Genomic DNA, 14750 nt, shown 5'->3' with positions numbered 1-14750 from the left:
TCATATACTTTTAGATTATTATATTATTAAAAATATTATAAAAATTTATAATTTTTTTAATTTTCTTAATTTTTTTAATTTTTTACTTTAAGTTTATAATTTGTATTAATTGTCAATCAAAATATTAACACTGATAAAATCTAAATAAAATGGCTATTTGATCCTTGAATTTAAGGAAAATTATTCTGTTAAATTTATCCATATTTAAATAATCATTTTGTTTAGATTCTATAAATATTCTAATAATATTAACATTTTTGATAAATAGTTGATATATAAATTGAAAACTTAGGATGGAAAATTGAACAAATTCAATGTTTTATAATATTTTTATAACAAAATAAACTTAAGATAAATGACTATTAATTTTTCAATATTTAGCATGTTAAATATTTAAATTATCCTTATAATGTCATTAATTTTGAACTGCAGTTATCGTTTTAGTAAACAATTGATACAAATTGTAAACTTAAGATTGGAAATTCAACAAATCCATATTTTTATAGTATTTTTGATATATCAGGTAATTTCAGTAAAATTAACTACTCTTCTCAAATGATGTAATAATAAAAATTCAGAATTGGTAAATTGAGCACTAATGGCATGAATTCTTCTTTATATATATATATATATTTTAACTTCTATTAAACAACTGCGTAATTAGAATATATCACAAACCAACGAGTCCAAATTTAACAGACTACTAAATATAATTAACCCGCGGCTAATATAAACCAGAAACAGATCAAGAATGAATTAACGTGAAGGCATTTGCTGGTTGCTTTCAGCCCAAATAAATCTCAATAAACTATTGAATAATAATAATATCTCGTGTTCAGTGATTCAGCTTGCTAGTAGCTGAAAGTGTAAGTAGGTTTACAGGCTTAAAGATTGAAAATAATCAAGCGCCTGAAATATCACCCGGACCAACCGATGGTCTTGTTTGTTCTGAAACCCATTTCAGAAGGTTGTTGTTCTGGGTATGGTGGTGGTGGTGGTGGTGGAGGTCTGGCCTCCCTTGATTTGGCAGGGTCAACAAAAATAACCCATCCGTCTAAGTACTTCGCATTCATTCCTTCTCTAGCCCTCTCAGCTTCTTCTATGCTGGTATATGAAACAAAACCAAACCCCTTTGACCTTCCAGTAGCTCTGTCCGTTATGACTTTTGCTGCATATCATCATCAAGGCAGTAGATAAGAACAAAGTCACAATGACGAAGAACTTAGAAAATAAATTTCAACTTACAATAGACAAGCTGGCCAAATGGAGCAAATGCCTCCTTCAGCTTTTCATCAGTTGTAAGTCTTGATAGACCTGTTCATAGTCACATGATGAGTGTCGGTCACAACTCAAATAAGAAACTCAGCAGTAGATAATTTTCAATATTGCTTGAACACAAGTGTTTTCCATGCATAATGTACAGATCAGTATATTTAAGGGTACTCAACTAAAGGAAAAGGATTAAAAAAGGTTCAGTGTAAACCAGCCTAGGGGGTTGTACCTTTGTGGTGCATACTATTTGAAACTAGGATTACAAGCAGAAGGAACTGAGTTCAGATTTTTGTTAGCCAACTGAAATATTGATAAACTGCGGCATTTTCTAAAAGAGAAATTATTTCACTCTTATGTGTTTGACCAAGTCACCAACGTCTCAAACACTTTAGAGCTATCAAAATCCTCAATATAAATATATATAGGTATCCACTATACATATATTAACAAAATAATCCATTTTGCAGAAACAGATGGCCACCAAGTGCTTCCAAACACATAAATGTTGTGGATCGTGATCTTAAGATCTAGCTAGTTGAGTCTTCTTTGCCCACTTCCTTCCCCACCCCAACCCTGCCCCCTCTTTATTGGCCATTGGCCAGCCTTCAGCCATTAACCTCTCCCTTTGTTAAGCGTGTCGAGCCAGGAATGGACCCCCACTCCAGAAGCAAGCAACGCACAGTTTACACGAACACTAAAGAGGTGTGAAACCCCAGACACCTCACGAAATCCTTCACAAACTCCAGTAGGCAATTGGTATTCACCATTGTAGTCGTGTCTGTTACTTTATGAAACAATTTCCAGGTCAAACTACTACTTGACTTTGTTTTTGCTCCGAGGAAGGAAAAACCACTTTAAGACACAGGATATCCTAATCCTAGATAAAATGTGGTTAGAAGAAAATGCTCTAATGAGCATCCAAAAGGGTTCCTAGCTATTCATCTCGAATCATTGCACATCCTCTCATTTCCAATATTATAAGAACAAGCACGGGACCAAAAACCATGCTACTTACATTAGTAATATACTAATATTCTTTGCCTTTCATCTAACCACACCAGAGAGGCAGAGACTAGATTCAGTGTTACCTACCTTGAATTTTCCCATCCCTAATCTTAGCCACTCACCAAAAAACAACCAAAAAAAGAGATGATATTTCTAAAGGCGTACAATGATAAGAAACAGGGTCAGTAACACAGGCCCAAGTTCACACTTGGATGTTGACCTGAAACACAGTAACTCAAGAAACAAATCAACGTTCACAAAACCATGACTTTACCAGCAATCATGCAAGAAGAAATTCATCATTCATATCATTTGACGTTGAAAGATAACCACATTAAATTTTCAACACCCAAACCAGGCAATAGTTGCAACTTGCAACAACGCACATAGAGTACATCACAACATCAGAGTCACAAAAAATAAAAATAAAAATCAGTTTTATTTTTTAATCAAACCACAATAGAAGAAAAGATTTTATTTTTTCAATTCATTTCCATTTATCAATCATGACCTCAAGTTCATTTTTCCCAATAATTATATAAATCAGTTGTACATTATATGTTCACCAAATGTTAATTTTTATTAATTTTTAAAAATCGTCTGGCTGTTCACTGAAAACGCCAAGGAAAGTTCAAAAATTACGATTTTGATATAATAACGATTAACGAATCAGATAATAGAAAAGAGAATGAGAAACAAACTACAAAAAGCGGAGCTAGTTCCGATTACCGCTGACGAATAGTCTAGGGGAAGTGAGAGTTGAATTATAACGAATCGAACCCAATTGCGATTTCAAAATCGAAGAACCAGAACTGAGGGCGCGACGGAAGCTGGAAGCAAACGCCATCGTATTAAGTTCAGATGGTTTCTAACCCGGAGAAATGACGATGTGAGCTCAGTTAGGGTTTAGGGTTTTAGCGAATTAAACCAAACCCCAGTATATAATGAAGTCGTGGAAGCTTGCCTGAGAATGAGGGGATCTGCTACGTGCACGCTCACGAAGCACCCGCGTAAAGCAAAGTAGTATAAGCGTTGATAGGTCCTCACAGTTTCTGTTTTCTTTTTGGCGCGCATGGATGCGTGGCATTTATGATAAATTAGCAAATTTGAGACACTGCTATAATGGTATAATTTACACTCCCTAGTCCTAAAGTATGTGGTATAATAAATCTCATTTTTTTCCCACAATTAGGGGCTCACTCTCGTGATTTAAACAAAAAAATAAAAATAAATATCATTTTTATTTGGTAAAATAAATCCCCTGCAATATGTTATAATTATAAGAATAATATAAACTCATAAGACAATCCTTATGAGTCTAACACCAATAATTATTAAATTTATATTTCAAATGGCGCCTCATCTAACACCAAACAACAATTATTATTTATTGTAAAATCTTGGACAATAATTATTGCATATAGTAAAATTTCGTTAAGTTCATAGCATTAAGACTAAAAATAAATTTATCAATTAAATAAATATTAACTAATCGAGTTATATAATTCAGTATACCAATCTCCAAGTCAGGATTAGCAAAACATTTATTGGAAAATTCTACTATATTTCACAAGCAAGGCAATCGCGGAAAAGAGGTTAACCGTCAAACCGTGGATGTGAGTCAAACATGCTGAATCAATAAATCATGGAATTATCGGTATAGTTTACTTTTTATATAGTCTCACACATTTAATATTTACACAATAGATTTAATGTAACACGATAAACTAAATCTTCATCCATCAATACAAAGATATATAGCGTTCGTGTGCCATAATCAGGAGTCAGGACGTTTGCAGAGAGTGAAAATGCGTACTGGTGGTGGTACCTGGCTCCCTGCGCGCAGGTCACAGGAGACACCATACATATCCTGAGGGAATGTTTATAAATATAATCTAAACAAGATATAACATTATTATGATTTCCGAGTTGAAATTGCACCAGAAACAGTATGCAGGCCTGCTTCTGCGTTTCCACGTGCACAGAAAACTACACATTAACCATTTTAAATGCAGTCGTGGCTTCGAAAGGAAATAAAAAGAGAAAGATGAAGAAGACAGACAAGCATCAACCTCGGACACAGTAACAGTCTATCTAAGTTGGAACTCCAGGCATGACCAAAATGCAGTAGGCAGATCTGAATAATTTTTTTTCTATGAAGCGTTCACCTAGACATCGGCTGATTCTTTATACACATTCAAGCAAAGCAACCAAATATGGTCAAAATTTTTTCCTTGCCTCATGCATGCATTATAAAAGGTCAGCATGCACCAATTCTCTGTACAGTTACTCTTCATCCCCACTCCCAGTTCCCCTCACATTTTAATTCTAGATTATTTTACAAGAACAAAACAAACAACAGTCAATCTGTTAACTGCTCTGGAGTCTTTAACCCCAACCACAAAGAGAAAGAAAAATTGAGAAATAAATAAAATAAACAAAATAAAACTGGAGGCAACATTATAGGAAAGAAAAACCACCGAGCATAGCATTGTCTCTGATAAGAATGTCTCATAAATGTTATTCCGGTAGACACTGCACCTTCTTCTCTAGCATTGATGTTCCCTTGAAAATCGTTAGCTGGAAATCTCTTTGGTACTTCAACAACTGCAAGATACAATAATTCATTAGTGCTATCTCCACAATCACCAATTGAAGACAATTAAGATTACAACTCATAATATAATCTCTAGAAATGAGCAAATGAAAGTTTTTGTGCTTTCTTTGTTTTCACTTGGTGCTAAATCGTTTGTTTGCCAATATGCTTCATGGTATTCAGCACAACTTAAAATCATTGAAGCTCATATTTCTCTTTAAATGTATTTCACTGGACACAATCCAACAGTAAAAGGACACTCACAGCTGTAAAACACAATAACCATCCAGTCCATCGCAATCTCTCGCAAAGTGAAAAGAAATTGCACTCAGACTAAGACCAAAAATCCCATTTTTTTAACTTATTTGACAAAATCTATAGCATTAGATAGATTTACAATCCAAAACACAGTGAAACAGCCAATCATATATAGATGGGGCAAGCCAACTCTCTGTTTCAGTTCATAAATGCCTATAGGTTCAAGTAATTCAGGGTAAGTTGCAGGAGCTAGAATAAAAGAAATTGACCAGCACGATCAGAATCTTCTACAATAGCAAGACACTAAATTAAGCGAAAACGAAAGAGACAATTGGCAGTAATTCATAGTACTCGGTGACAGAAGTATTCATTGAGTCACACAGAATTTCCCCATATACAAATGACTTTACATGAGCTTGTGGATAAAAGACCAGGAACTACTTTGTAATGAAAAAAGACCAGGGGCTAATTAGGGAAGATCTTAAGTTAAGAAGATGCCCTTACCCGCTCCTTGCTCATCTTCCTGAATCCAAATTTCTTTGTCCAAATGGACTCAGCTTTCTCAGCCGCAGGGAGCACCAGATTTTCCACATTCAGGGAACACAGCAACCTCTCAATACAGGAGAATAATGCTTGAAAGCAACCCTAAATAAAAATTAACAGTGTTAAGGTTTACGTAAGCCTGGGCACCTTAAAGAAGAAGAAAAAATAAATATAGTTAACAGATAAATCAGTGCTTGTCTAATCTAAGATGCTGAATGCATACTTTTCCTTGATATTCTCTATAAGTAGCCACCAAAGGGAGCTCAGCAACCTCTCGACCAAAAATCCTAAGAAGACCAGCAGATACTACAACAGACCTGTGCATATAGGATAAAATAAAGTGATAAAAAAAAAATCAAAGTACATTAGTAATGACACCTACTTCCCTTTTCCTTAACTTTTACAATCTGCAAGTCTCTTTACAACAATAATAATAAAAAAACAATGCCAAGAACTTAAGACGCAGAAAAAGACCAAGATAGAAACATACTTCACAGTCAAAATGACAGAATACATTCCCCCAAACTCTTGACCAGAGATGTTTCTCCTGCAACAAGTTCAAAGACCAATGATCACACTAGGAATTGGTATAATGGAAAGGTTCCAATGACAAGTCAAGAGAAACAAAAACATGAGATGACAAACAAACAAATGAAACGTTCCAATCATAAATATCACAAAACTGAATTATGAGGAACAATTCAATCCAATAAATAACAAAAACAACAAAACTACCTATTTTATGTATATTACCAATGGAAAGAATGCAACACCCCAGCACATGGCTTGGGAAGTGCAGCAAAGAAGCAAGATATAAGTTTGTCTCACAGAAATGCAGTAAAAAGAAAATGGAAGAAAACATTAAAAAAAAAAGGGTCAACTATAAGGTGAAAAAATTATTGCCTCGGTAAATGTACTGTGAATTATTCCATGATTGTACTTAATCAGCATCAAACACTTACTAAACTAACCACGGGATAAACTATTGGTTTTGGTAGACTAAATGCCCATTATTATAGAGGCTTGCGTCAATTTTTTTAAATAGAGCTAAAAGAAACACATAGACTTGGCCATTCTCAGATGGAATACACAGTTTCAATATGCAACAAGTAAGGGAATCAGATGAAAAGATCTAAATACACTCCCAAAAAACCAAAAAAAAATAATAATAATAATCACATTAGAGCAATGATGCTGCCAATAAATTTGACATGGAATAACTTGAGGGCTTACCCATAGACCATAACAGGTATCAGATCACGCCCACATTCAGCAATGATTGGATCAAAACATTCCTACCATAAGACAGCAGAAGCAATTAGAAGAAACAAGATAGCAGATACAATACTAAACTAACTATACTTTACACGCAAGGTAATCAACTTGTCAAGACAGATGATATGCAATGTTTCATAACCCCGTGTGTCATCACTATAATAATATATGTTATTTCCATGACTAGAGAAGATACAAGAAGGCATCAAAAGAACTTTACTCGAAATATAGCAGTAGCACTAGAAAGCAGTGATTTTTCTTTTTCTTCAAAACATTGAGCTTTTTTCAGCATTTGCCATTGAACATCATTAATGGTCCCATCAAAAAGAATTCCTTTCTCTATATGCTTCCTGTTTATTGTACTTAATGATGAAGCTGGTATTGTCTGTGCTCTATTAGAAACAAAATCTTGTAGCGCCGCATGAATTCGATTGCAGTCATCACAACAGAACCACTTATCCTTCGGGATTTCCTGCAGGGCGATACCAAAAAACAAATAATAAGTTCTCTCATCTAAAAACACCATTCAATTTACTATCATGTGGTTACTAGACTTACCTTTAAATCACATAGCCCATTCTTCCGCAAGCAACCAACATGAAACTCCTTCTCACACTGACAAAGATATAAGAGTAAGTTAAAATGAAAGAAAAACAATCAAATTTCAAAGAATATATTAACAAAATTCCTGAACAAAAAACTGCACACATACTTGATCACAGTAAATAACCGTTCGATCATCAAAAGTAGCAGCACTGAAATCATGACTCCTGATAAAAGACAAAAATAGTAAGAAAAACAGTTAATGCAGTTAATAAGCAGTAAACAATCAAATAAATAACAAGATACAAAAGATAAAAGTATGGTATTGCAATAAGCAATTAGAGGTGTTAACTAGTATGGAGCCTTTAGACTCCAGGTAGCTTGGAATTTCATATTCTGACAGATTTGACCACTCCAAAACAAACTTTAAAGTCTAACCATTAAGTTGACCTAACTGATCCTCCAATTAGTTATTATTTTCTCAAAATTACCCATTTCAAAATTGTTTCTTGCGGTTATAACACAAGTAAAGAGGATGAGGTCCAAGGACAATAAAAGAAAACAAACCTGCACAACCTTATATTGAAATTTTCCAAAGGGGATAACCTGAAAACAATTGCCCGATACTATCACCATTTTTCTTTTTAGTTACCACGCACACCACTCATCTCACCCCATTGGGGATGAAAATTAGAATTTTTAAAAGTGAGTCTAATCTTGATACTATCACTACCTAAGTAGTGAATAATAATAATAACAATAATAATAATAGCTTTTGAAAGTTCAGAGATGAGTCATTCAACCTCTAAAACCAATATATGGGCTTCAATCACATTCTACTCTTTGGAGCATCATTATCTTATATTCTTGTTCTTTCCAATTACATAAATAAGTTCTTACACGGTCACAAAAATACATACACAAAAACAATCCTTCTTAGTGATTGCATTAAAAAGTTAAAACTGAATTTACAAGAGGAACCAACCTGCAAATAACACAACCACCAACTTCAGCTCCTGGTGCTTCAAGCCCTCCCTTTAAATCCACTGATCTGGACATACTTGAAGAGTGTCCCTGTCTACAATTCGGACAACGCCAACCACTTTCAGGGATCAGCAGCGGATCCAAGCATGCTGCAAGACAAACAGAGCAAGCTGACTTATTAAAGAAACAAAACTGCCAGGAAATGAGCAAAGTAAAATCATACCTATAATCTATAAGTACATTCTTTTAGCATGCTCTCCAAAACAAAAACATAAGAAGGCAGATAAATCCAACATGTATGTCCACTATTTTCTTACTTCAGGAAATATTTCATGGTAATGAAACCAAGAGGGAAGGTAAGAAACATAAGAACTAGCCAAATTATTGAAGTGTTCTTTTCTTTCTGCATTAATAGAAAAGCCAATTTAAGCAAGGTCAACAAGCCGGTGGAAATAAATATCATGATGCAGTCCATAAAAGCACAAGGGAAGAAGAGGGGAAAAAAGAAGAAGAGTTTTTTCTATGCTGTAAGAAAATAAACTTGTACCCATATGTGTAGGCATGATCCTTCAACTAAAAGTGATATTTTTCATCATTTAAAACAGAAACACATCAAAAAAGCTATAACATCATTTAGAAAACAGTAAGTACAAGATCAAATACAAAATTCCCACCTGCATGAAAAGCAAGAGGACAACCATTACAAAGAAGTAGATTCTCTCCATCTCCACATACATGGCACATATCATCACTGCCACCAGTAGTACGCCTTTGCCCCATTGCCAAGGAAATGGCAATATCATGAAGTGTCATTCCATTAGAAGTATAGATATGACGATAGCTGAAAAATGCATGCAAAATTATTTCAAACAATGGAGAAAACACTACAAGAAGAAATTAAATTACTTTTATGGACTACTCACGGCTGACGCCTGGCTGCCATTCCAGCATGAGCTTCAAATTGAGAAGGGCTAATCTGATCATCAGGAAAGGATTAGCCAACAGTGAGACAGAGCGAGGGAGGGAAATCAGTGTTGTTGAAATAAATGAAGAATTTTATGCCATTGTAACCACAAGAGTTTGAATTTACCTCTTTGTTACAGCAATCACAGACTATACCATTACCCTGCTTGCAGCCGAAACGCAATCTCTGGAGAAAAGAAAAATCAGAACAATTTTAAATTTGCATTAGATACAAACCAATAAATGAACCAATCATCAATTTGCATATACATCAAATCTAGCACCTGTCCTTTGACAATGTAAGTCAATCTTTCCCCATCTGGGAGGCCATTAGGTAGAAAGAGCAATCGGTGCAGATCATTATCCCTGCAAAAAAATAGAAGGAATTTGGAAGATGTCAATAAAAGCTGGAATTCTCATAATCAATTGGTAATTCAATTAAAAGGACAAATGAGGGAAGAAACATGAGAAAACAAAATTACCGTTTCTTGGTACCCCCTTCAGCAGTTCTCTTTTGATGCATGAAAGGTCTACACAGGAGATGCAATAGCAATTCATTAGAGAGGGGGGGATAAATGAATAAAATGCGCGTGCACATACAGAGTATCCAGTATGGCCAAAAGTCTAACAAAATGAGCAGAGAAAGACTACCTCTTCACCCCACGTTTCCGCTCCTCAAGCATCTCCTTCATGTGTGTTTGCTCCCTACCAGTGTCCTGCACAAAGGAACATGAAGTAGGGCTAATGCTTTCTTCTAATGCTAGACTGGAGCAGCTGCAAGTTCAGAACAGCAAAATTGTAGCAAATGAATATCAAATAAGAGTTCAATCGTCATGCATACTGATATATATTAGGACTCAGAGGCATATATAAATTTCCAGATAATTCTAAAGTTTGCAGTTTGGCAACCCAGTATCACTGAATTACAGAATCCACCTATTAATAACAACTCTTGACGGTTAAAATTCTCCAGCTGATTTTCAGAATCTTTGCACACCAGAATATGCCAACACAATCTAAACAATCTAGTTCCCTCTCTCACTCCCTCTGTGAGATATGACCCAACCAATTCAAACTACAAATTATAAAAAATGAAACATTGATTTTAGCATATGTATGAATATAAAAGCTGTAATACATCCCTTTCAATTGGTCTAAAATATCATTGTAAAGAATCCCTGTCTTGTTTTCCACGTCCTTTTTTTTTTTTTTTTGCTCCCTCTAGTGATATGCAAAATAATCAGATACTGTCTTAGGAACAAATCGACTTATTAGATTGGGCCAAAAACCATTAACCCAAGAGATCATAGTCCTTTTTCCTTTTTTATCTTTTTTGGGGTGCTGGGTTGAAGGGAAGTGGGAAGGATCAGCTTAGTCAATACATGAAAGTTATCCAGGTAATATTGTCAAATTAAACAACCAAGAAATACTCCCAAAAAAAAAAAGAAAAGAAGAATACAATTAGATACAACACCAATTATAAAGGCAAATATGATTAGATATAACACCAACACTACCAACTAGTTGAGAAATCAGCTGTCACTGTTAATTAACACAGATCTGGCATCTTTTTTCAGATCCAGAAGTCATCACTTGTCAAAAACACTATGCAGGAGAGAATGGAGAAGAAAAACCCTAGAAAGAGGAAGCAGAGAAAAGGGAGGAAGCCTTATAACTAGCAAATACAAAGAAAAGCAAAAGTAGGAACCAGAAAGAGAAAAAAGTTCCTTCTTGTCTAGCGTTTATCGATTCAAATAGACACCTCACACCTGTTTGTTTATACGAATGCCTTGGTCAAGGAGTTAGCATAAAGATGTCCATATTAGAATAGCTGGCCCTAAATTCCCGCTAACTTTGCTCTGTGCATTTAAAATTAAAATCTCCTTTGCTTCCAGAAAAGGAACATAGGAGGAAAAAATTTTGCCAATTATAACCAGTAATAAATACTACCCTTAAGAATTTTATTCTCGTGTACCGAACTTCATTTAAATATTACTGGTCAAAATGGTTTGCCTTTTCTCAGTAGAAGTTAAAAGAAAATGAAAATAAGTCCATCAATTTCTTGAAATGTTTGTTTTGCTAATAAATTTCTTCGGCAAATAATCTACAATTACCCTTATACATAATGAGCTATAAAAAATGAAGTGTCAGATTGAAAGAAACTTTGCCACAGAAGAAGGGGCAGTGTGGAGGAATAATAGTAAGCTCCAGTCCCACCACACCACCCTCCTCCTCTCTCTCTCTCTCTCTCTCTGTGCCAGAAGCTCATTGCATCATGAATGAATTTGTATCTGATATTAAGCACATACTCTGCCACCACATAATTCCAAGAGCAAGACATAAAGGTAATGTCTTATTCACATGATAACCAAAAGCATACAACTTAAAAGATTAAAAATGAAGGATCAATAGCACCCTTATCAAAATTTTAGAAACTACTGGATATATTAATTCAATATCCCGTAAAGCAAACATGGAAAGCAAAGTTTAGTTTCTAAGATGCAATGGATAGTTTTTGGGATCTCAGGTTCCTCTCAACTTGTAAATCCCACACAAATCAATTGGTTACTTTAGCTTAGCCATATGTTTTGTGTTATCAATTATTTCAACAGAAGATTTAAAAAAGACTGCGGATAAAAGAGCAGAAAAGATCCAATTCGCAATAAGCCAAAAATAACAAAAGGAAAAATGTCTCTTCTGTTAGCTTAGCGACACCTATATGTTGAGCGGTTGGCCTTGAATGCAGAAGGAAATTACTTAAAGCCGAAATTATTGTACCTTATGATGGAATGAGGCAGACTAGGAAGCTTCATATTATGCTTTTCATCGTGTTCAACCAATCCCTTGCGCAGATGATGACTAGCTGAAAATATCAAGCATGTCAAAGTAAGTACAATGTAGAACGGACAGTGTCTCTGGAATTATACTTCATTAAGCACAAATCTCTTGATCATCTCAGGCAGTACATCTCTACACGGGGTCCGGTATAATATTTAGAAGTATGTAATCTTAATCTAACATTTCCTAATAATTATCTTTTGCCTTCTCAGGATATTTAGGGTAACTGCATGATTAAACCAATAATCCACAAACACAAGCATTCCATCAAACAGCATAACTTTCATGCCAATTAAAGACAGTAACCGCATACACACCCTACATGTCTCAAGAAGACATTAAAAGCAAAAACAACATCACCTTTCCAAACTCGAAAAGACCCTTCATTAAAAGATGAACCAGCCACTTTTTTTACCACTTCTTCAAGTATGCCCAGGGGAGCAGTCTTTAATTCTTGAATGATACTATAAATTGGCTTCCCGTTCTCCAAATATATGTGATTGTTTGGGTGCCTGGTCTTGGCACCAGCATGTTGCTCAAACTCATGTGCGCTCACAACCTGCTTTTATGAATACAATAAGTTAATCATCAATAAAAGTATAAACACCTCGGTCACCAACAACAATACAAACTGAAAACTGAAATGACTTACTTTTGAGAAATTACATAAAGGACAGCCACACAAATATCCACCACCATTTACAATTCCATCTAACTGCCTCTACAATCAGAAATAGTAAACCAATAAACAAACAACTCAAGAACTAATATAAACACATCACCAGCAAGTCAAACAACAAAACAACTATGCTAAAAGTTTACCTCCCGCGATGTAGAAATATACTTCACACATGCTCCATCGAGGATACCAGTTGATAACAACTTCTTAACATTCGTGGGATATTCATTAGGAACAACCTTCTTAGACATCTTTATTTCCATGTTTCGAGCACACAATACCCCATCATTCGCTCCACTTGAACCCAAATCATCATAGAGAGTGTAATTTCTACCTTCTTCATAAGCTAGAGGGGCCACATAATCTTCCTTTCTTTTACTAAACTTAAATGTAATTTTTCTAATTCCAGATGATGAACTAACATGTTTAGGTATTTCCAATACGACGTGAGATTTCGAAACATCACCAGAATTGTTGTCATTTCGAGAAGTCTCAGCATAGGAACTTTCAGTACGTTCATCTCCATCACTTAAAGTCTCCTCTGAACTCAAATTCCCAGTACTCGTCGTGGACAGTACCTGATTACAGCTCTCTGTAACTAATTTGGTTTCTTGGCTAGTGATATCTTGAAGACTCGATGTAAACTCTTTAGGTGAAACTACCGGATTCGAAACTTCCGATTTAATGTCGTCATTTAAAGCTTCTTCTTTCGCATGCTTCCCGTTAGGAAATGAGTCTGATTCAACATTATCTGTTAACAACTCACGGTCCTGCTTCGATTCAGTTCTTGAAGAACATTCCACATCCATTTCTCCATCTGCTGGAACTTCCAAACAAACAGCACTTTCTCCCATTGAATTCAATAATCACGTCATTCAAGAGCAACCAGAACCAGAAATGAAGCCCTAAACTCTTCGAAATTATCTCCAAAAACTCACAAATTCCGAAATCAAATCTGAAAATTTACTATTTGAATTGGTACCAAAAAGATGGAAGAGAAAAACTAAAACAGTATTCTTCAAATCATTCAAATGCCAAAAACAAGAACCTAACTGAACAAGAAACAATAAGAAACCAACTCAAACTAACTATTTTCAGTTATCAATAACTAACTGCTAAACCGTTACTTCTTCAACCCGAAAGTTTAAATATGTCTTCTTGCCACGTGTAAAAACTCCGCCAAAATAAATACAAATCTACACGGAAACCAACCAAAGGAATCTCTAGATCCGACGGAGCGTGCGAATCTTGCAGACGTGAAGGACGAAACGAAAACGAGTAAAAGAGTGGGATTATAAATCTCTCAGATCTTGAATTCGATTAGAGTTAGAATTTAGGAATCTTGATTGAAGAAAAAGTTAGAATTTGAAATTTGAAAAGCTTAGGGCTAGGGTTTTGGATGCGAAAATAGTTTTTAGAGGGAACGTGGAGAGCGGCAACAAACCAGAACGAAAAGCTTGGTCCGCGGTCGAGATTTTACTTCTACAAAAATAAAGAAGATAGAGTACGACGAAAGCGAAAAAAAGAAATATATGGATACTTCATGTATTAAAAAAATTCAAAAAAATGGAAAACAAAATGTTGTTTGTTACTGACGTCGGTATTTGGAAGATACGAGAAGGAGGGACAAGTGGATAAGTTGATGGGAACCGTAGAGTAGGATGGGGCCTATTGGAATCTTAGATCTCACCACGTGGCAAAAGCAGCTGTACTGCGCCGTGAAACAGCTGAGACAAATTTAGATGAAGTTGGAGTCTCACATCTTCGAGGACACGCGTGGAGATATTTGATGGT

The 14750-nt window shown here is 35.2% G+C and overlaps 2 protein-coding genes across 2 annotated transcripts; both read right to left on the bottom strand.

Annotated features, from left to right (window-relative positions):
• Positions 1-756: 756 nt before the first annotated feature.
• LOC102609303 (organelle RRM domain-containing protein 2, mitochondrial) lies at positions 757-3251 on the bottom strand. Its single transcript, XM_006480729.4, has 3 exons — positions 3007-3251; positions 1246-1314; positions 757-1168 (listed from the first exon to the last, which is right to left on the bottom strand). The coding sequence occupies exons 1-3, from the start codon at positions 3122-3124 to the stop codon at positions 918-920; spliced, it is 438 nt and encodes a 145-aa protein (XP_006480792.1). The 5' UTR covers positions 3125-3251; the 3' UTR covers positions 757-917.
• A 1140-nt stretch (positions 3252-4391) lies between these two features.
• LOC102609015 (uncharacterized) lies at positions 4392-14500 on the bottom strand. The gene is made up of 19 exons (XM_006480728.4): positions 13100-14500; positions 12930-12998; positions 12638-12836; positions 12218-12302; positions 10091-10213; positions 9922-9969; positions 9724-9805; positions 9567-9626; positions 9400-9452; positions 9151-9317; positions 8478-8625; positions 7662-7719; positions 7508-7564; positions 7170-7421; positions 6908-6969; positions 6165-6221; positions 5898-5991; positions 5636-5776; positions 4392-4884 (listed from the first exon to the last, which is right to left on the bottom strand). Exons 1-19 carry the CDS (start codon positions 13808-13810, stop codon positions 4798-4800), a joined length of 2553 nt encoding a protein of 850 aa, XP_006480791.1. The 5' UTR covers positions 13811-14500; the 3' UTR covers positions 4392-4797.
• Positions 14501-14750: the final 250 nt, after the last annotated feature.

This window comes from Citrus sinensis, chromosome 6 (genome assembly GCF_022201045.2).
Source record: "Citrus sinensis cultivar Valencia sweet orange chromosome 6, DVS_A1.0, whole genome shotgun sequence".
NCBI lineage: Eukaryota > Viridiplantae > Streptophyta > Magnoliopsida > Sapindales > Rutaceae > Citrus > Citrus sinensis.
This window is presented reverse-complemented; position numbering and strand designations above follow the sequence as displayed.

Coding starts and splice junctions, on each gene's coding strand:
- LOC102609303 (XM_006480729.4), bottom strand. CDS start 3,124: ATGGCGTTTGCTTCCAGCTTCCGTCGCGCCCTCAGTTCTGGTTCTTCG. Junction 1,315..3,006: donor CCCTAGACTATTCGTCAGCG/GTAATCGGAACT, acceptor GACTATGAACAG/GTCTATCAAGACTTACAACT. Junction 1,169..1,245: donor ATTTGGCCAGCTTGTCTATT/GTAAGTTGAAAT, acceptor GATGATATGCAG/CAAAAGTCATAACGGACAGA.
- LOC102609015 (XM_006480728.4), bottom strand. CDS start 13,810: ATGGGAGAAAGTGCTGTTTGTTTGGAAGTTCCAGCAGATGGAGAAATG. Junction 7,422..7,507: donor ATGGGCTATGTGATTTAAAG/GTAAGTCTAGTA, acceptor ATCGCCCTGCAG/GAAATCCCGAAGGATAAGTG. Junction 5,992..6,164: donor TCTGTCATTTTGACTGTGAA/GTATGTTTCTAT, acceptor CTATATGCACAG/GTCTGTTGTAGTATCTGCTG.